The sequence below is a fragment of the Indicator indicator genome, chromosome 10, assembly GCF_027791375.1.
Source record: "Indicator indicator isolate 239-I01 chromosome 10, UM_Iind_1.1, whole genome shotgun sequence".
In the NCBI taxonomy this organism is placed as follows: domain Eukaryota; kingdom Metazoa; phylum Chordata; class Aves; order Piciformes; family Indicatoridae; genus Indicator; species Indicator indicator.
Window position 1 is genome coordinate 18103279 of NC_072019.1, and position 21741 is coordinate 18125019.

The 21741-nt window shown below is 52.8% G+C and overlaps 2 protein-coding genes across 2 annotated transcripts in view; one reads left to right on the forward strand and one right to left on the reverse strand.

The window, feature by feature from the left end:
• The first annotated feature begins 880 nt into the window (after positions 1-880).
• LHX4 (LIM homeobox 4) lies at positions 881-15448 on the forward strand. The gene is made up of 6 exons (XM_054384337.1): positions 881-1149; positions 8811-8982; positions 12948-13150; positions 13332-13486; positions 14798-14969; positions 15051-15448. The coding sequence occupies exons 1-6, from the start codon at positions 885-887 to the stop codon at positions 15446-15448; spliced, it is 1365 nt and encodes a 454-aa protein (XP_054240312.1). The 5' UTR covers positions 881-884.
• Positions 15449-20895: 5447 nt separating this feature from the next.
• ACBD6 (acyl-CoA binding domain containing 6) overlaps positions 20896-21741 on the reverse strand; it is a 94688-nt gene continuing 93842 nt past the window's right edge. The window contains exon 8 of the mRNA XM_054384392.1: positions 20896-21052. Within this exon, the coding sequence (XP_054240367.1) occupies positions 20898-21052 (155 nt within the window). The 3' untranslated portion in view covers positions 20896-20897. The remainder of the gene's footprint in view (positions 21053-21741) is intronic.

Genomic DNA, 21741 nt, shown 5'->3' on the forward strand with positions numbered 1-21741 from the left:
GGGAGGGTGATGCTTGAGGCACCAGCTCTGTCTAACTTTAGCTGTGTTTCAGTGAGCTTCCTTGCTTGGCCCTTTGCCACTAGGTACCACTATGTCTCGACACATTGATTTCACTCTGGTGCGACAGCCTGGGTTGCCCCAGGGGTTTCCCTCAGCAAAACCCTGTGGAGATCCTTCTGGAAACTGTAGTCACCCTGAGCCCTTTGCCCTATGTCTTTGGCATCACCCCCACCTTGTGCCACAGCAGCCAGTGGTCTGTTGTGCTGGGCATGCTGCAGCAGTGCAGAATTGGGTTGGCCTTTTACTTGCCCAGATGCGCCCCTAGGGAAGATGCCATTGGCATTCCAATACAGAAGTTGCCAGCACTGTGGCTGCCCATGGGGTTTGCCAGACTCTGGGAAATGACTCGTGTTGGCATGGTGGCAAAGGGGATGGTGGTGTGCCGGTGTCTTTCAGAGCCAAGGAAAGTGTCCGCCTGGCTGAGCCCTCGAGCCCTCACTTCCAGCAGCAGGAGGGACAGGACAGCTCTATGCCCAAAGAGGAGACCCGCCACCACCTCCTAGCTGTGCAGGACAACGTCCCTGAGCCCCGGCACCCTTGGACTGGGCTGCTTGGCACTGGACAGCGCTCTTGGTCGTGACAGCAGTGTGTTGCGACACTTGCTCGAGGTCGAGCTTCGCCCTGCTGCGCCCGGCGGCCGAGGGGTGCCCCTAGCTCCGCCCCTTCCCCACAGGTCCCGCCCCTGCACAGTAAACCACGCCCCCCGCTCTATCAAGCCCCGCCCCGGCGGCGCGGAGCGGGCAGCGATTGGTCAGAAACATCCCGTCCCGCCCCCGCCCCCCTGCGGGCGTTGACGTCAGGCGCGTTCCCCGCAGGGTGAATGAATGGGAGGCGGGCGGCGCTGGCGGGTACAGCTGCGGCGGCGCGCCCGGGCCGGCACCGGCACCGGCACCGCCCGCGGGACCCGGCGCTGCCTCCCGCCGCGGGGCTCCGCCGGCCCGGGCTGCAATCTATACCCTACCCCCTCTTCTGTCCCCTCCGCCGCTCCCCCACCCCGCCCCGGGGCCAATAAAATGATGCAAAGCTCCGCGCTCGCTGCTGAAGGGGCTGTCAAGGGGCTTCCCGAGATCCTCGGTGTGCCGGTGCAACGTAAGGACGCTTTTTCTCTTCTCCTTCCTTCGCTTCGCTGCTGCAAAGGCGGCCCCAGGCCGGCGGGGCAGGGCGGGCAGGGGCTGTAGGGGCAGCGCCCTGCGGGCTGGACAGGTGCCTGCCACTCCCGCCCGGGCATCTGGATGTTTTTTTCTCCCTTTTAATTTTTCCCCATTTTTAGTAGCGTCAAAATTAGGGAAAGCGATGCCCCGGGGTGGGCGAGCGGGCGGGCGGGAAGCGGTAGTAGCGGGAGCCGTGCGGAGCGATGCGGTCCGGCCCCGACGGGGAGGTCGGTACAGCCGCGGCTCCGATTCTGCGTGTGCAAGCGTTCATGAGTGTGCAGGTGTTCATGTGTGGGGGAACTAGCCAGCTGCCCGCCCGCACCCCCGGCCCGCAGCGCGCGACCCTCCTCTTACGCCGTTTATCGCGACAGGCAGCGCCTCGCAGGTGAACGGCAGCAGTGAGAAGGGACCCACGGGCTCGCGGGTTTGTTACCGGGACGGCAAACCCGGCTCGGTGCGTGGAGCGATGCCGCCGTGTCTGCATCTATCAAAAAATCACCTATACATCTATAGGCGCACATATATGCTCCGTAGCTACAGGTAGCATGTCTGTGTCAAAGCAACATGCCTATGCGTGCCGAGGCGGGGGTGGTGGTGTCGTCTAGGGGAGTCTGTGCACCACGTACGCGTGGATGTGTGTGTACACTTGGGTGTAAGGACCCCACACGTATAGGGTCAGGAGCATGTTCCAGTGGGACGCACACGGCGGTAACCGGCTGTGAGCCAAAGGAGCCGGCAGCCTCCCCGTTTGTATAGGGCCGAGCCCTATGCTTGTGAGTTTATGGATGCATGGAACCGATGCGGGGGGCAACTGTGTCCCAGATAGCCCCCGACCCAGCCCCGGGGTTTCTCAGGGCAGGTGCTGGAACTGCGTGGGTACATTAATAGTAATAGTAATAATATAATAATTTTTTTTCCGAGTGCAAACGGTTCTCGAGAATCAGGGCTTCCTTGCAGGTCTAGAGGAGGGGAGAAAGCCAAGTGATGCTCTGCCCCATTCAACCTCCCACGAGGGGCACCCGGAAAGTTGCGGGGTGAGACGGGCCCGAGGCCCGGGAGAGGCCGACCAGGGCAGTCAGCCATGAGGGCTGTGACCCGGCCGCATTTCGGGGGACCCACAGGAGCAGAAGGGTGTGCACACCCCGACCGCCTGCCTGCTCCAGGCCGAGATTTGCCTCCCTCCCTGCTCGTCGCTGCCCATCGCCGGAGCCCCCATGCCATTCCGTGCCCTGTATCGACCCCCGTTTCCCCCCCTCCGCTCCCGAGTGTCTGTCATTCGTTTTCCTTGTGTGTCTTCGTGGCGAGTGATTCCGGTGCCCCTGCCCACTGCTGCCCGGCCAGTCCCCATCCTGCTTCGGGGGGGCTGTACCCGTTATTCCTCCTTGCCCGGCCCCTGGGATGGGGGAGGAGGGCGAGCGGTCACGTTTAACCATATTTTACTGCAGCAGAATAATCCCGGCAGGAGCGTGTGGGGGTGGCGATGGTCCGTCCCATGGCCAAATCCTGCCCAGCCCCCTGCCACAGGGTCTATTTTATGGCCTCGAAGGCAAAATTAGGTGTCTCAAACGACTCCGGCGCAGGAATCGCCCCAGCAAAGCTCCCCGGTTTGGTGCCACCGAGATCTCCTGCCTGTGACATTGCCATTTCGGTCCTAACTCACATGTATCCGAAATTGTCAGGAAACAATCCAACGAGATATGATTATTATAATTTATTTACGGGCAAAAATTATTGACAGAACCAAATTTAAGTGAGGATTGGCGGACATAAAAATTTCCCATCGCTCTGCAATACCCCTCAGCCACTGACAGCCCCGGACCGGTGTCACCAGTCTGGGGCCTGATCCTGCCCCAGTTAACACACGTGCAGGGCTCAGTCCGGCCAAAGGGCATCATTTCTAGTCAAGGAACCAGGAATGGAATTCAGGGACGAGGGATGAATTTGGCCCCTCTGCTTGCACCAGGGTCAGCCCCAGCTCTAGAAGCACCCCAGTATTATATGGGCTGAGAAATCCGTGACATTTTCATTCTAATCGCTGTTAAATCACAGATTTTCCTTTCGGTTTAACCAGCCTCCTTATTTGAGCAGGGACTATGTCACACAGCATCAAGATTTTGGGAAGCCGAGCCTTTCCCCCCAACGCTTCCACCCCCACCCTTGCCCCGACAAAGCTAGCCTCGCAGACGGGATGGTTAAACAAGATACCCCCGAATATTATTGATGGATATTGTTTTGCAAACCTCACCGAAGAAAAAACTTCTGCCAAAGCCTGCGGGAATGGTGCCCAGGTGCCGCCAGCCTCTGGCCAAGCGGGTGAAGCGGGGGGGGGATTTGATTAATCGCCGCTGGAAAAGGCGTTTGCACGCTGCAGAGAAATGAATCGGAGGGTTTTTTTTGTTTGTTTGGTTGGTTGGTTTGGGGTTTGTTTGTTTTTGTTGTTGTTCTTGTTGCATGTGAAGGAATGAGGTTTCCTCCCCGCAGAAAGTCGATTTAAAGTCCCCGACCTGGTGTTTCCCTTGCGGTGGATGTTTGTTGTGGAGGGTGGTGGGGACCGGGGAAAAAAACGCCTTTGTGCTCCCGTTTCCCACCTGCATTGCCGAGGCACCCATTCTGCTGCACCTTCCTCTCCGCGGGTAACAATCTCTTCTCCTTAAAAGACAAAACCCCAAACCAAATGACATGGTGGTGGTGAGTTGGCAGCTCGGAGCCTGGAATGGTCCAGATCCGGCCGGGGCTGGGCTGGGGATGCATATCCTCCCCAAACCTTGACCCCTTGCCTTCGCCTCAGCCTCGGAGATTTTGGGGGTCTGAGGGATTTCTGAGGCCACCTGCGAGTTTGTTTCGTTTCCATCGTTATTTCTTTTATTTTCCGTCGGGGAGAGAGAGAGGGAGAGGTGGAAAGATGGACCCGCTGCTAATAAATCACGGTAGCGGCGGCGGGTGCCCAGACCTCCGCACACTGTGTCGGGGCATCGCTCCGGTGCCCCGGGGCGTGAGAGGGTCTGGCTGTTCCTGAGAGTGGGGGTGAGGGTGGAGGGGGCAGAACTGAAGAGCTGGCCACGGCTTTTCCTGGAAAACGGCCAAATCCTGCCCGGCGGGACGCAGGGATGCAAAGGGTACTGTCCCTCTTCCGGGCACATCACCCCGGGGCTGCGGTTGGGGGGATGATCCCCCGTCTTACACCACCACTGCCCCGGGGAGCGGTTTGAATTGAGGCTGATGCATCCCTGAGGTGGTCCTCGGGATGGGGGAGGAGGGAACTAGACGTCTGTGTGTACCCCCACCTCGGTCTCCCTGATGGAGCATCTATCAGAGCACCCAGCTCATAGAGCCAGCCCTGGGACGCTGGCGGGGGGTGGTGGTGGTTTGCAAAGGCACCAAGGGAGGGGTTTACGCCGTTAAGATTGTTAAATTTCTATCATATAATTTAGTTAGAAGAGAAATAAGGGCAGGGAGGCAGTGAAGAGCTGGTCCCGGTTGCAAAGCACAAAGCAGAGCAAAGGGATTGAATTATTTTCTCTTTGCTTGCAACGAGCAAAACAGTGGCTTCACTGAGATACCTCCTGGTACCCCGGCAGCTCCCCCTTTTATTATTAGATTATATTATTGTTATTGTTGTTATTATTACTCTTTTTTTTTGTTGTTGTTTAGTAGAGGGGAAGGCAGCCAGGTCGATGGGAATCCTGCATGTCTGTGTGTTCTCACACACAGAGCTGGTGCCATATATCCACAAACAGATTTGAGCCAAAAATAGGTCTTTTGTTAAAAAATAAAATAAAATTAAAAAAAAATCCGTCTGGAAATATGGCGAAGATATTATATTGCCTGCTGCTGTGGATGGCTTGGTGAAATTAAGCTGTGTGGCTGATTTAGGAAGGAAAAAGCTGTTTTTGTTGGCGTGTATGTATAGATATAATGTTTATATAAACAACTATTTGTATATAAAACATCTTTTATAGACGAGCACACGTGTTTATGAAGTAAATAAGGACGGGTTTTACGCTGCAGCATCACAGAAGTACCTGCTGGTGCCGAGCTGCATGCCACCAGCTTTTGCCTTGCTCCCAAAACAGTTTTAACAAACAAATCAGGGAAAAATGTGCCTGGTGCCCACCTGCCCCATGCTGGGGAGGGGGCAAAAAGCACCCGGGGGGTTGCAGAACAGGGAGAGGCACAGGGACCCCGGGAAGATGTGGATAATTGGTATTTTTATATTTAGAATTTATTCTACCGTTGTTAATGCGACGCAGGCTGGAATGCCAGCGGTAAATAGGGACTGAAGGGCGCTGAGGTTGTCGCTGGTTAATCTTGGGGATAGTGACAGAAGCTGCCTTCGTTCGGACGAGTCTCGGTGACCACAAGTATCTTAAATCCTCTTGTTTCAGGCTGTATCAATTCCATTTTCTCCTGTGCTCTTTCCCTCTACCCCCTCTCTTTTTCCCCCCTCTTTCCTCCTCTTTAATTATTTTTTTTCTTTTCCACCCTTTTTCTCCTTCCCCCCTTTCATTCTTTTCCCCCTCTTTTCTTTCCTTTTCCCAAATTCCTTTCCCCTCTTCTCTGTCCTGTTTTCCTTTTTAAAAAATATTCATATTTTTATTTTCCTCTTTATTTTTCCTCTATTTTCCCCTTTCCTTTCCCCCTCCTCTTTTATTTTATTTTCCACGTTTTGCTTTTCCTTTTTGCTTTTCCTTTTTGCTTTCCCTTTATTTTTCCGTTTCCTCTTTTTGCATTTCCTTTTTCAGTTTCTTCTTGTTTCTTTTCCTTTTTTTCCTTTTCCCCTTTTTGCTTTTCCTTTTTTTCTTTTCCTCTTTTTTCTTTGCCCCTTTTTCCTTTTCCTCTTTTTTCTTTTCCTCTTCTTCCTTTTCATTTTTCTTTTTCCTCTTTTTCAAAATTGTCCTCTCTTTAAAGTTTTCCCTTTTTTCTTTTGCCTCTTTTTTCTTTTGCCTTCCCCCTTTTCCTCTTTTCCCCCTTTCCCTCTTTTCCCTCTTTCCCCCTTTTCCTTCTTTTTACCTTTTCCCTCTTCCCCCCTTTCCCTCTTTTTCCTTCTTTTTTCCTTTTCCTTCTTTTTTCCTTTTCCTTCTTTTTTCCTTTTCCTTCTTTTTTACTTTTCCTTCTTTTTTTACTTTTCCTTCTTTTTTACTTTTCCTTCTCTTTAACTTTTCCTTCTTTTTTTACTTTTCCTTCTTTTTTACTTTTCCTTCTTTTTTACTTTTCCTTCTTTTTTTACTTTTCCTTCTTTTTTACTTTTCCTTCTTTTTTTCTTTTCCTTCTTTTTTTTTTCTTTTCCTTCTTTTTTTCTTTTCCTTTTTTATTTTCCTTCTTTTTTTCCTTTTCCTCCTTTTTTTTCTTTTCCTCCTTTTTTTCTTTTCCTCCTTTTTTCCTTTTCCTCCTTTTTTCCTTTTCCTTTTATTTTCCTTTTTTCTTTTTTTCTTTCCTTTTTTTCTTTCTCTTTTTTCTTTCTCTTTTTTCTTCTCATCTTTTTTCTTCTCCTCTTTTTCCCTTCTCCTCTTTTCCCCATCTTCTCTTTTTTTCCTTTTCCTTTTATTTTGCTTTTCCTTTTTTTCCCCACTTTTTTTTTTGCTTTGCGTCTTTTTTCCTTTTCCTTTTTTCTTTTGTATCTTTTCTTTTTTTTCTTCCCTCCCCCTCTTTTTTCTTTTCCTATTTTTTCTTCCCCCCTTTTTCCTCCCCTTTTCCCTTTTTCCTCCCCTTTTCCCTTTTTCCTCCCCTTTTCCCTTTTTTCTTCCCTTTTCCTTTTTCCCTTCCCCTTTTCCCCATTCTCCCTCCTTTTCCTCTTTCCTCCCTTTTCCCTGTCTCTTTTTTCTTTACCCACTCCTTTTTTCTCCCCCCCTTTTTGCTTTCTTTTTCCTCTTTCCTCCTGCCTTTTTCTTCCCCCCTTTTCTTTCTCCTTTTAACTTTCTCTTATTTTCTCTTACTTTCCCTACTCTCTCTCTTCTTTCCTCCTCACTTTTCTTTCCTCCTCTCTCTCTTTTTTCCTCCTCTCTCCTTTCCTCCTCTTTCTCTTTCACTTCTTTAGTTTTTTCTTTTTCGTCCCCCCCTCTTTCCCTCCACCCTTTTTTCTTTTTTTTTTTAATTTCCCCCCCCTTCTCTTTTTTAATTATTTAAAAATCCTCCTCCTTTTTTTCATACCTCCCCTTCCTCATTCCTCCTCTCCCCCCTTCTTTTTCCCATTTTCCTTCTGTTTTTACCTTTCCACCCTCCCATTAGCACCGAGCACCGGCTGCTGCTGTCCTTTGCTCCTTGCCTGAGTGGAGCAGACAGACGCGGGGCTCGTTGCTCCGCGGCTCAGTGCAGGACCCCCACGCCGGCCACTCCAGCTGGGCACAGCAGCTCCCATCTCATCAAGCCTCCCCAGCACTTGCAGCAGCCTGAAACCCCCAATAATCACCCCGCGCACACCCCCCCGCGCCGGTATTTGCCGTCAGCCACAGGAGAGTGCAGCAGCCCTTACGCGTGAGCATCTGATCGCCTGCTCCTAGGCTCCAGCTCCAGACATGGGGGGGCTGTGTTTTTCTCCCCTAAAATCCGTCTTCCCTCACGCGTGCCCGTCAGTGCCACATGCCTGCGTTTTACCGGGCAATCATCTTCTCGTGCAGATCTCGGCAGCACCTCTCATTTCTTCTGAATCCTGAGCAGAGAGACAGACATACCCAGCTATCCAGTCCATGCAGACTTCTGCAGCATCTCCTGTTTCTTCTGAATTCTGGGCAGAGAGACAGACATACCCAACTCCTCAGATCTGTAGATGTCCCATCTATAGGCAGACACTGTACAGGAGCCTGGGTGACCAGGCTTCTTCTCCAACTATCCTCCCATGGCGTGGGTGCTGTGGGGAGGACTGGACCTGCTATCCCTGCTACTGCTGCTGTGTTCCAGTTTGGTCTTGCTTCAGCTGCTATTTTACATTTCTTTCTGTAATATCCCAGCTGGATGGGCGAAAGCTGGTGGAAACCTGCTGCTGCCATCATGGCAAAAGTGGCATCTAAATGGTTGTTGCACCTGGTGTCCTGGCACTACAAGGAGATGGGCACTGGGCAGCTGCTGGTGGGGCCAGCATGACCAGCATGGGTGGCTAGTAGTCCCCAGGATGCAGTGGCAGCAAAGAGGAAGACACGTTTACCCATGCTGGAAAAGCTCCTGTGGATGGGGTGGAAGTGTTGGGTGTCCTGCTCCCCTGGGTCACTGTCAGGACCCCATGGGTGAAGTACCATGTCAGTTCAGCAGCCTGGCTCTTGGAAGATGGGTGCAGCAACAAACGGCGTCCCTGCCTGGGGGCTTCAGGATGCCATCCTTGAGGGAGTGAAGGAGGTTGGCAGGGAGCACAGCCTGAAAAATAAGGTGAAGAGGGGGGAAAAGGCATTGTGTGTGTATGTATGTGGTGGGGCCATGAATTTTGTCGCCCTAGAGGGTTTTTGGGGAAGGTCGGCAAAGGAAAATGCGCTGGGACAGTGGCAAAGCAAGGGGTGACAGCCCATCACCTTGCAAAACCAATGCGGGGCTTTGCCAGGTGCGCTGGCTGGCTGGAGGCATCACGGGGACTACTGGTGGCTGACGCTGCTCTTCTCTCTCCCCCTCGCCCAGAGATTCCCCAGTGTGCTGGCTGCAACCAGCACATCCTGGACAAGTTCATCCTCAAGGTCCTGGACCGGCACTGGCACAGCTCCTGCCTCAAGTGTGCCGACTGCCAGATGCAGCTGGCCGACCGCTGCTTCTCCCGGGCCGGCAGCGTCTACTGCAAGGAAGATTTCTTCAAGTGAGTACCCCCTAGGGGCACACCCCCCAAAAGCAATGTCTCCCCACCCACGAAGCCAACACACAACCTATTTTTAAGCACATTTTCTCCAAATTCTTCATCTTCCTTTTTTTGTTTTGTTTCGCTTTGTTTGGTTTGTTTTGGCGTGTTTTGATTGTGGATATGAAAGAAATGAGGGCAGTGATGGCTGTTTCCAGCTGCCGCTGGGTGGATGCTGGTTGTTGGGACTGAACCTCCTGCAAGCCCCAAATCTCCTTGACGCTCCTGTCCCTGCCCAGTGCTGAGTTCCAACTCCAATGGGATGGGATGGGGAGCTGCAATGGTTCAGCAGCAGCCTCGGCTCTGCTTGGAGCTAGAGGGCAGGAGAAACCCGCGTAAGGCAGCGCAGTGAGCCCCTCGCTCACCTCACCGGGACTGTTCTCTCTCTCTCGTTACTCGTCCCCCCGTCCCCTCGTCGTCCCCCCTCCCTTCTTTTTTAAAATCCTTATTTTTTTGCTCCTGCAAAAAAATCAAATCCTCGTTTGATTTCACTGACAGCTGCCTCTGAGCGGTGCTATGCCCCAGCCTCGGCATTCCCCTGCTCCCAAGGGACAGGACATCCCTTTTTCCCGTTAAACCCAGACTTTTCAGTGGGGATGCTCTGCTCCTTGGCTGCTGGTGGAATGTGGGAGCTTTCTCAAGGGATGGCAGCGTGTGTTGCACCAAGGCCAGTCAGGGGATCACCGTGAAGCAGCGGGGTGCTGCTTTGCACCTCCTGTGAGGCAGAGGGACAGATCCTGGCTAGTGGATGCATTTTGCTACCTGGGTGCAGGTGATGGGGCTGGGATCAAAAGCATTTGTTGCACCTTGGGGACCAAGGCCACCTCCTCACATCATATTCTCCTCATCCCTGTCTGTGCCAGCTCTGTCCATCATCCCTCTGCTGCCAGCCAGCCAGCTAAACCCACCCACGATGATTACACCCTGTGCTAATCACCCAGGCAGGACTTTCCCTGGCTGTCCATCCCCAGGCTCTCAGACCAACTACATGTTCCCCCCTCCACCAGCCATCAGGGTCAAAGCTGTAGCTCGAATTTCTCCTTCTGAGCTGGGGAGCGTGCAACGGTCAAAGCAGCCACCAGAGCCTGGGTAATAACACTTCACTTCTGGTATTTTCCAGCCTATTAATCTCCAAGTCATTTAAATGGTCACCCAAAAGGTGTAGGTAATCAATGTTAATTAGAGTTGAAAGATCAGCGACTTTCTTAGATGAGGTCCTGCCTGGATTATTTGGTGCCAATCAATAGCATCTCGGCGCTCACCTCACCTTTCTTTCAACTGCTCATTGATTTTGGGGTAGGTAACCTGCCGAGGACGTGAGGATTTCAGGCTAGCTTCAGAGGCAGGGTTGAAATGCAGAAGCTGCTTCTGAAAAGACCACTTTTTTTTTTTTTTTTTTTTTTAATATACTCAGTGTTTTTTTCTTCCCTCAAATCACAGTTCTTGGTCCCCAGGGACAGTCAGATCTGTCCTGGATCTGTCCATCCCCAGGTGGTGCAGAAACACCTGGAAATTCTGGAGAGCATGTGCTGGAATGGATTTAATAGTGTTCTGGGAGAGGCTGATGGTCAGAGGGATGATAAAGGTTGGAAAGTGTGCACCAGCTCAGCCTTGGTCCCAGAGAAGCATTGTTGATCTGTCCTATCCCTCCCTCCTTCCCTTCATCCCTTCCCCTCTCTCTCCCTTTTTCCCTCTCTCTTCCCCTCTCCCTCCTTCTCTCTCCCTCTCTCCCTTGCTCTATCACTCCTCTTCATCTCTTCCTCCCTCCCTTCACCTCTTCCCTGCTTCCCTTCCACCTCTGCCTGCCTCCATCCCTCCCCCCCAACTGACTCTAGGGGAGCTAAGGTCTCCTCAGAAGATGGCCAGGAGTCTCCCTTTAGGTTACAAGCCCAGGAAATGAGGCAAAACCTGTTTTCCCTCCACACCTACTGCTTCCTACACCACTTTGAGCAGCTGCCAACATTGTGACGATGTCAGTCATGCCCACTGCTTGTCACCTGTCCCTGGGTGACACCTGTGTGACTCAGGGACAGTCTTGGGGACCCAGCTTTGGTGCCCACACCCTGGCTTTCCAGATGGCATGAGGACATGGGCAACTGTGGTATTCACAGGGTCATTTTGCGTGGTTGGAGAATGTTCAGCATATTAAAGGTGCCAGGAGTGGCTTTACCCCTTGGACATCCCTGAATGTCTCCTCCAGCCTTGGTGCTGGGCAGCAAAGGGCTCAGGGTTTTCCTGGGCTGCTCCTTGGAAGCAGGTGGGTCTGCTGAAGGCATAGGGGACAGGTTTATTCTGGTAGCTTTGTTACCTTGGGGCTGCTGTGGAACGCCAGGATGGATTCCTGGTACCCCTCTGATAGGGTGTTCAGGGGTGCTGGGAGGAGCAGGGCAGAGCTATCAGCACCCTTGTAGTGCTGGTGGGAGTCTGCCTCATGTCAGCCTGAAACCTCACACCAGTGAGATGTCCATGTATTCTTGATTTTCTTCTGTGCTGCCACCACCTCATGGCACATGTCACCCTGGTGCTCTTAGCTCATTTTACACCAGATATGACCCAGGTGTGATCCAGTTGTTATCCTTCACATCTGCACAGGGCAACAGTACCCTGCCACAGCCTGGGCTGCACCCATATGGCTGCAGCCAGCTTATGGGGGCACCTGGAGTGAAGGACATCTCAGGCTTTCTGCAACAGAGTGCCTGTGATCCATGGAGGCTGATGGGCAAGAGGCACACTCCTTGCATGCTCCTTGTCTGCTTCTTCCACACTTGCACCATTCTTGCATGTTCCTTACATGCACCTTCCACACTTCTTGCATGATTTTTACATGGTCCTGGCATGCTGCTTCTATGTTTCTTTAATGCTACTCACACTTTTTGCATGCTCCTCCCACGGTTCTTCTCCCATTCGTGCATGATCATTGCATACTGCTTCCACAGTTCTTGAATACTTCTTGTCCCATTCTTGCGTGATTCTTCCATGCTTCTTGCATGGCCTTTGCATTCTTCTTTCACACTTCTTGCATGCTCATTGCATGCTGCTCCCACACTTTTTGAATACTTCTTCCATCCTTGTATGCTCCTTCTACATTTTCTCCACCATTCTTACATGGTCCTTGCATGCTTCTTCCACAATTCCTTCATGCTGCTTGTACACACCTCGCATGTTCTTTGCACACTTTGGGCATGCTCCTCATACCATTCTTGCATTCTTCTTTCATTCTTGCCCCATTCTTGTGCACTCATTACATGCTGCTCCCACACTTCTTGAATACTTCTTGCACCATTCTTGCATGCTCCTTCCATGCTTCTTACCCTGTTCTTGCACACTCATTGTATGCTGCTTCCACTCTTCTTGGAACACTTCTTATTGCATTCTTACATGGTCCTTGCATGCTTCTTCCACACTTCTTGCATGCTTCTTGCGTACTTCTGACATGCTCTTGCTCATTGCTTGCTGCTGCCACACTTCTTGCATGCTTCTTGAGCACTTCCTGCACACTCCCTGCAGCTGTGCTGTGGGCTTGCTTGGGCCCATGCCTCCCCCAGGCTGGCCCATCCGAGGCCCCCATCAGGCTGTCATTAGGGTGTAAGAGCCCCATCATTCTGCATTAATCTGGGATTCATCACGCAAGCAGGGCGGTGCAATTAATTTATTTGGTATTAATGTGGATGAAATATGTACTGTCCTTGCAGGGGAAAATCAGGCAGCCTATAAGCATTAGTTAAAAGAACCATTAAAATCAAACCTTCCTCAGCTCCATTAGGCTGGTCTTTCACTCTGAAGAAGATAAACCCCCTTCGTGTGAAGTGTCATGCATAATTAGGTTGATTGCTGGTTTAAACTCTGCCCTATCTCCTGGTCCCTGTGCCATCTCCAGCGAAGTCCACCTGGCCAGAGGGCTCAGGGTCGACCACTTCTCCTTGCAGGCGTTTTGGGACCAAATGCACAGCATGCCAGCAGGGCATCCCCCCCACCCAGGTGGTCCGCAAAGCCCAGGACTTCGTCTATCACCTCCACTGCTTTGCCTGTATCATCTGCAGCCGGCAGCTGGCCACTGGTGATGAGTTCTACCTGATGGAGGACGGGCGGCTGGTCTGCAAGGAGGACTATGAGACTGCCAAGCAGAATGGTAGGCACCTTGAAAGGGCTACCAGGTGGGACATCACACCAAGAGGTGGCCATGGGTCACATTGTTGGCATTGTGCCTATGTGAAGGGTTTTGAGGAGTTTTTCCCCAGTGTTATGGGCTGTTGGTTCAAGGTTGCTCATGCCGCTGTGTTTGGGGCTGGTCCTGGCTCCTTTGCTTGCAGATGACTCCGAGGCAGGTGCTAAGCGTCCCCGGACCACCATCACAGCCAAGCAGCTGGAGACATTGAAGAATGCCTACAAAAACTCCCCCAAGCCTGCCCGACATGTGCGGGAGCAGCTCTCCTCCGAGACGGGGCTCGACATGAGGGTGGTGCAGGTGAGGACAGGGGATGCCCCTCTCTGCCCTGCCCCAAGTGAAGGGGGATGCAGGGGTGCCAGGGTGCAGAGGTGATGGGCTTCAGGGGTGCCAGGCTTCAGGGGATACAGAGGTGGCAGGGGTATTGGGGTGCCATTGATGCCTTGGAGCTGGGTTGCAGAGATGCTGGGTTGCATGAATACATGAGAGCTAGGCTGTGGGGAAGCTGGCACATAGCATTGCAGGGGTGCCAGGGTGCTGGCCTGCTGGGTTGCAGAGGTGGCAGGTCTCAGGAGTGCTGGCATGTGTGGTCGCAGGGCTGCTGAGTTGCATGGGTGTGTAGGAGTTAGACTGCACAGGTGCTGATGTGCTGAGTTGCAGGGGTGTTGGCAAGCTTGATTGCAAGGATATTGATGTGAGAGACTGCAGGGGTGCTGGTGTACCTAATGCTGGGTTGAAGGGATGCTGGATTGCATGGGTGTATGGGAGCTGGCTTGCACAGGCGTTAACATGCTGGGCTGCAGGTGGGCTGGGGTGCAGGGGTGGATGGCAGCTGGGTTGCAAGGGTGCACTGATATAGAGTTGCAGGGGTGCTGACGTGCCAGGGTGCTGTCCTGCTAGCATGCAGGAATGATGGCATGCAGGGTTGCAGGGGTCCTGGGTTGCATGGATGTGTAGGAATTGGGTTGTAGGGGTACTGGGCTGCAGGGCTGTTGTCAACCTGGGTTGTAGGGCTGTTGAGAGACTGCAGGGGTGCTGGTGTGTCAGCATGCAAGCGTGCCTGAATATGAGGATGCAGGGGTGTATGGGAGCTGGTTTGCACAGGTGTTCACATACCATGTTTCAAGGGTGCTGGGGTGCAAGAGCCATAGGGGTATTGGGGTGGCAAGGGTGCCTGGAGCTGGGTTGCAGGGACGCTGGAGTTCTGGGTTGCATGAATGCATGGGAGCTGGGCTGCAGGATTGCAGGTATACAGGATGCAGGCACACCAGGGTGCCAGCCTGATGTGTTGCAGGGGTGCTGTGTTGCATGGGGGTGTAGGAGCTGCATGTGTTGCACAGGTGCTGGTATGCCAGGACACAGGGGTGCCTGGATGCTGGGTTCCAGGGCAGCTGTTTTGCAGAGGTGTGTGGGAGCTGGGTTGCATAGATGTTGGCATGCTAGGTTGCAGGAGTGCTGGAATGCCAGGGTGCTGGCATGCTGGGTTGAGGGGGTGCTGAGTGGCAGGGATGTAGAGATGCTGGGATGCGGTGTTACCATGGTGCTGGCACGCAGATGTGCCAAGGTGGTGGGGTGCTGTGATGCCATCAGTATCTGCATTTCCTGCCCCAGGTGTGGTTCCAGAACCGCCGGGCCAAGGAGAAGCGTCTGAAGAAGGACGCAGGGCGGCACCGCTGGGGACAGTTCTACAAGAGTGTCAAGCGGAGCCGCGGGGGCGGCAAGCTGGAAAAGGAGAGCTCGGCTGAGGACTGCGGTGTCAGCGACAGTGAGCTCAGCTTCCGTGGTGAGCAGGGTGCCAACGTGGAGTGGGGGGACTTTGAGAGTCTCAGCTGTACTGATCCCCTGCTCCTTCCTCTTTCCGCAGAAGACCAGCTCCTCTCCGAGCTCGGCCACACCAACAGGGTTTATGGCACTGTGGGGGACGTGGCGGGCGGACAGTTGCTGAACGGCGGCTTCTCTATGGAGGGGACAGGACAGTCATACCAGGACTTGCGGGACGGCAGTCCCTACGGCCTCCCACAGTCGCCGTCCTCCATCTCCTCCTTGCCGTCCCACCCGCCCTTGCTCAACGGGCTGGACTACGCCATGGACGGCAGCCTGGGGCTGGTGGCCCACGGGGCGCAGGGGGTGAGTCAGACGCTGCGGGCCATGGCTGGGGGGGGACCCACCTCCGACATCTCCACAGGGAGCAGCGTCGGGTACCCAGACTTTCCCACCAGCCCAGCCTCCTGGCTGGACGACATGGATCACCCCCCTTTCTAAACGCTGCTCACCCGCCTGCCCCGGCCCCCCTCGCTCCCCTCCCCAGCCCGCAAGCCCAGCACCGAGGGCACCCGCCGGCGGTTGACCTTTCCAGGATTTCCCGTGGGAATCAGCCCTGGAGGGCTGGGAGAGAGAGGAGGGTGGCATCGGCGACTGCTGGGGGTGGCTGTGCTTGAGATAGGGGCACAGATGCCTTTGGGTGTAAGCACAAGAGTGGTGTTGGCACATGGGACGCACGGCGAGGACCTCGGCACAGGGCTAGGACTCGGCGGGAGGTGTGAGAGAGGGAGGGAAGGACAATCAGGGATGGCAGAATCCATTCCGGTGCCCGCGCCAGCCCCGCACTCCTCTGGCCCAGCACTGCTGCTATTTCCAAGAGTTATTTTTCCATATGGAGCTGAAATGCGGCTTGGCCCTGCCCAGAGCCTCAGCAGAAAGAAAAGTCTGTATTGTAGAAAGGTTTATTTTAGTGAGGCTGGGGACCTGTCCAGCCAGGGTGGTTGTCCCACTGCATGGGGACAATGCTGCTGTTCTGGGTGGCAGCAGAGCTGTGGTGTGGTGGCAGCAGGGCTGTGATTTATTCCCAGGCATGCAGGAGTGCCTACAATGCATTGCTGCGGGTTCTGCCTTGGCTGTGCTGCTGGGAGGAATTACAAAAAGAAGAAAGGAATTACAAAAAGACAAAAAGAAATTAAAAAAAAAAGAAACTAAAAAGGAATTACAAAAAGAAAAAAATCCTACAGCCTGAGGTGCCCAAGGGCCAAGCTGGGCTGTGGCAATGTCAGCTGGGATGCTCAGGGCTGGCATGTGGAGAGTAGCCACCCCAGGTGCTGTGGGGAATGCTTATGCTGAGGGTATTGCAAAGATTTTTCCCCAAAAAGTGGGGCCAAAGGGTGCTTTATCAGGGCCAGAAGCACCCATTCAATGGCAAATAGAGGGGACCATGGTGTGAGACCCTCTGCCGGTATCAGACACCCTCCTTCTCTCGTGCTGTGGGGCTGACAGGCCCCCAAGGGTGGGTGCAGGTAGCCAGGGAGGATCCGTGTGGTTTTGGCACAGCCCGCCAGCCCCATAGGGTCTTCTCCTGGCCAGACTCACCCATCACCAGTCCCATTCCCACATTCCTGGGCTTGTGACAGCCACCATCTCCCTCAGCAGGCTGAAACCATTCAGCCCAATGGATAAAATCCAGCTCCATGCTTGCTGCCCAGGGTGCCTGGCTTTGCCCTTGCCCTGCAGGCATGCCTTGACCGTGGGGTCCCCACCAAGCCCCCAGCTCTGAGGTGATGTCAGTCTGCCGTTCAAGGAGAAGTGGTGGCCAATCTGTTTAGCTGGCTGCTGCCAGAGGGACTCTGAAAGCAAAGGGGGGAAAAAGAATAAAAATGAAAATAAAATTTAAAAAAAGCCACACAAGAAAGCACATCACCAGTATGTCCCTGTCTGTCCTTGTCCCCTCCCAGTGGGGTGTGCTGGTGCTGCAGAAGTTGCCCGGGTCACACTCATGTGCCTCACCGCCAACTCCCACTTCCCCCTTGGGTGCTGCTTTGTGCCAAGCTCCTGGCCTTGCTGGGCATCGTGGGTGGTTGGTGGGAAGACGGAAAGGGGTGAGCTGTGCCTGCTGCTCTCCATCCCCCTTCAACAAGGCCAAATGCCCCCTCCCCTTGCTGTGTAAATTTTGTACAGTTCCAGAAAGTGAAAGTCTTGTTTCCTGGGGAGGGAGGGTGGGGAAAGAAAATAATAATAATAAAACAAATGAAAAAAAAGAAAAAAAGAAGAAAACCCAACAGAAAAAAAAATGCTAAAAATTTTTTCAGAGACTAAAACCTTATTTATTGCCATGTCTTTGGGGAGAAAGGACTCCCTCAATCCCCACACCACCCCAAATTCGAGCCTGGGGCATTGCTTTTATACCCTTGCCTCCTGTGTGTTGGCATGAGATGCGTACGGTCACCTCCTTGTCCTTGAGGGAAAGCGATGTCACAATAAACTTGGGATGCTCTTTAGCAGCTGCTGTCTTCAGGGTTTTTCTTCTTCAGTGGGAGGGCAGCGGCCACCATTGGCATCTTCTAGTGTTTGGGGTCAGGATCTCCTGGGACTAGATGATCTTTGGAGGTCCCTTCCAACCCAGGCCATGCTATATGATTCTATGACTTGTCTGAATGAAGGATGGGAAAAGTGACACTGGTTGTTGTGCTCTGGATTTTTTTGGGGGGGCCTGGAGAAGTGGGTGGGTTTGGGGTGGGTATTTCTATCCCTGTCACATGGCATTCTAAAATGCCCACAGCTTTCCTACCACTGTGCATCACCATCACCCCTCTGTACCAGGTGAGATGGAAAAGCCATGCCAGGGTTAGGGGTGGGGGTGTGTGTCTAAACCCCTTCAGGGGCACCGGTGTGTTGGCTTTCTATCTTTTTAATCATTTTAACATTTAATGCTTCTCAATTAAAGTGATTTCCTGGAGTAGATGCCAAGCTTAGGGCGAATGCACATTAACCACTTTCCGTATCGGTAGTTAAAGGCACCGAGGGATTTAAACAGCAATCTGTAAGGCTGCTGGGGAAAAAGGTTTGGCTGAATAAAGCAGATTATAAACAATAATATATGTCTATTTTTTTTTGTGTGTACGTCCCCCCCTCCACTTCTCTGCTTTTTTGGTTTTGTGTTTGGTTGTGTTTTTTTTTTTTTCTTTTGGAAATGCTCCAACCTCACAAACAGCCCCAATGTGCTATAAACATCTCAGCTCCCAAATGTGTTTGCTGAAAGCAGAGGCATCATGGTCACTGCTTTTCATCCCTGCTTTAAGAGAGATTTTTTATTGCCCTGCATGTCCATCAAGCCAGGCAGCGGCTGTGCATTAAGCATGGCCTCACTTGTCCCTTCCTTTGATGCCACCATGGCTCCATCTCAAAGCCAGTTCTGTGTAGCTCACCCCAGCACTGAGGCTGGCATCTTTGCTTCATCTGCATCCAGACACAAAAGCCACTGGTGGTGTCATTAGCACCCATTGCATTTTGACTGATGTGACCCCAGTTCAAGAAAGACAGACTTGATGGAGAGGGTAAAGAAAAAGGCTACAAAGATGATGAGGGGACTGGAACATCTCTCTTATGAAGAAAGACTGAGAATTGGGTCTTTTAGTCTGGAAAAGAGAAGACTGAGGGGGTGATTCTCATAAATGCTTATAAAAACTTAAAGGGTGGGTGTCAGGAGGATGGGGCCGGTCTTTTTTCAGTGGTGCCCACTGACAGGACAAGGGGTAACTGGTACAAACTTGAACATAAGAAATTCCATCTAAACATGAGGAGGACCTTTAATTTAAGGGTGATGGAGCACTGGAAGAGGCTGCCCAGAGAAGTGGTGGAGTGCCCATTGCTGGAGCCATTCAAAACCCACCTGGACCAGTTCCTGTGTGACCTTCTGCAGGTGAACCTGCCTTGGGGGGGGGGGGGGGTTGGACCTGATGATCACCAGAGGTCCCTTCCAACCATCCTGTGATTCTGTGACCTGCCTGCGGTCTTCTCAGTGGGGTGGGGGAGAGCAGAAGGCATTGCAGGTCCTTGCTCAAGGGTCAGGAGCCTGTTGCATTCCCTGTATCAAAGAAGCATCACCCCACAGGGACCCTAAACATTGAATCCCGGCATTTAGGATAGAATGTTGATGTTTATCATCATTAGCTTCCTTCATGCCACCAAGAAGGCACATCTCTGGATCCAAGCTCCCTGCTGATTCATTTCACCAGTCCCCCATCACAGCTGGGCAGCAAAAGTGCACCCCAGCACAGCTGGCTCTGAAGAGATGCACAAAGTGTATTTTTTTCCAGTTATGAAGGTGGTTTCTTTGGGACATTGATAGGGATCAGGCTCAGAACTCAGCTTTCCTTACTGACTTCAGAAAAATTCCTAGTGGTTTCCCCGCCCCGCCCTCCCCAAAATCATGGAGACTGTCACAGCAGCTCCCCAGCCCATTAGACCCTTACAATACTAATTTAATAGAAAAATAAATGGATGTGGTCAATATAAGGGCCTTGCCCAAGCCATTCTGTCCTCACCACTGAACCTGCAGCTGCTGACGGCATTCACCCAGTGCAGCAAACTTTGGCCGGAGCCGGCAGCCACCATGAAGGGCCAGAACCACATGAACTTCCAGCCCAGCCAGTCCTTAGTAGAGGGAACACTCCCACTTATTTTCCTGAAGCTGGATGTGCTGCAGAAAGGACTCAATGGCATGTAGCTTCCTGTCACAGTGATGGAGATGACCTCTGCTCCCCCTGTCTCTGCCTGAGGAAAAGTGGCATGGCCTCCTCCTGCCCTGTACACCCAGCCCAGGCACAGTGGGGACAAGGCAGCAGCCTCCCTCCCAGTCAGAAGTTAGCCCAAAGCACAAACCCATCCCTGACAGCTCCCCTGAACTGACTCATCACAGGCCAGTGAAGATCCTGATGAAGCTGCAGAAAGTCCTTCACGCCTGCCACCTTACTCCAGCACCTGAGGTATTGCCACGAGGCAGATCTTCCCACCTTCTGGGTATTTGGTCAGCTGAGGCCCATGAAGTGTCCAAGACAAGTCCACAAGAGTGACAGAGTGAGTGCAAGTTTACGCCTGTGCCCAGTTCTTATAAAACCTCAGCCCTCAATGAGCCACCCCTGGGACCAGCATGTAACAGAAGGACCTGACGCTGTTGATGGAAGTGGGGGGTTTAATGGTGTTTAATTCAGCCAAGAGGTTGTGTGATGTGAAAGTCCTCTCAGCTTGGAGAGGTTGGTTAACCATAAAGCACTTGTCTTACATGTTAGGTGAGAACTAGAGGGATGGACAGACAGCTGTATGACCTTGTTGTCTTTTATAGATCTTTCCCTACAGGACAAGAGCTTCAGCAGAGCTTTCCAAGGGCTACAACATCACTAGGCTATCTCCCATCCTTACTGCCTCCAAGGAATCAAGTCAGTCCCTGCAAGAATGACACAAAAAGGCTCTGTCCCAACAATGTGCTTTTATTCATAATATTTTGTTTGGACCCAGGGGAACAACACCTAAATCTGCAACCTAGCTTTAACGGGAGAGACAAGCCCCTCACCTGGCCCAGCATTTCTCCCCTTCCCACAGAGGAGCCAAGCAGCCAGCACAGGCTGCTCTGGCAAGGCACCCACTGCAGTACTTGTGTTTAATACCTTAAAACAGTACTTGGGACCTTCTCCAGGCCCTCTCTCCCCTCCCTCCCCCCCTAAAATACTGATAAATGTCAGAGCATGCAAAACCCTGATTCCATCTTGCCCAGGACAAGTGCACAGCCAGCCAGCCAACCCTTGTGCTGGGGAGCTCGCCCAGGTGCTGTGCTGTGAAAGATGCCCTTTGGAACCCCGACGGCATTTGCGAGAGGGAGGGGTAGGGGTAGGGGTTGGGGTGTTATTGCGGAGTGCCTCTGTCCCCGCTGCTGCCCAGCGCCGCGGGGTTAGGCCTTGCCAGCCGTGTGCTGCTGCAGAGCTGCAGCGATGGCTTTACAGTCTGTCACCTCCTCCGGCAGGCAGCCCTCCTGGTCCCGCAGCATGGGGTCGGCTCCAGACTTCAGCAACAGCTCCACGATGTCCAAAAACTCGCAGGCGGCAGCTGGAGGGGACAAAGGGAAGGGTTAGCCCAGGGATCCTGACCCAGGGTGGCAGTGAGGGGCGTTTCTGGAGCAGAGCCGTAGCTGGTGACTTCCCATGCGTGTGCCAGCGGGAAATGCCATCTCAGCACCTGGCCAGGCGGAGGGGATCATTTTTTCAGTACTCAATGTATCACTTGCCTTTGGATTTAATAGTGCAAAGGAAAGAGAAAAGGCAGAGTGGAAGCAATGAAGAGCCAGAAGTCCGGAGGGGGTGTTATTGGTGTGTAGCCCAGCCAGAGCCACCAGGAGCTGGGTGGTTTGCAGGGATGATGCACAGAGTGCCTGGGCATGGTTTAGTTGATGCTCCTTCATGTCCAGGACTGGAGGCCGAACCATAATGGATCTCTCTGTGGTGCTGCAATTCCCCAGGTGCCACCTGGGAAAGCCTCCCCTGCCTGCTTTTGCACCCAGAATTAATAACATATTTATAATTTTTAACACATTTATATGCATCTGCCCTTCACCTGCCTCCTGAATTACCCAGAGCTCCACAGGCAGCATGTCCCAGGCAGGACATCATCACTACCAGCTTTTACCCACCATTTCTCCTTGTGGAAAATCTGGATCATTTTTAACTGCTGGTCAGCCCTTCCCTGAGCACCAGCTCTAGGGGAACATGCCTGTGGCCATGGACAGCTGGTAATGGCAG

Excerpts from the sequence above, each read along its gene's own strand:
- LHX4 (XM_054384337.1), top strand. The coding sequence starts at position 885 with ATGGGAGGCGGGCGGCGCTGGCGGGTACAGCTGCGGCGGCGCGCCCGG. Across the intron at positions 1,150-8,810 it reads CCTCGGTGTGCCGGTGCAAC|AGATTCCCCAGTGTGCTGGC; the intron begins GTAAGGACGCTT and ends CCCCTCGCCCAG. Across the intron at positions 8,983-12,947 it reads TGCAAGGAAGATTTCTTCAA|GCGTTTTGGGACCAAATGCA; the intron begins GTGAGTACCCCC and ends TTCTCCTTGCAG.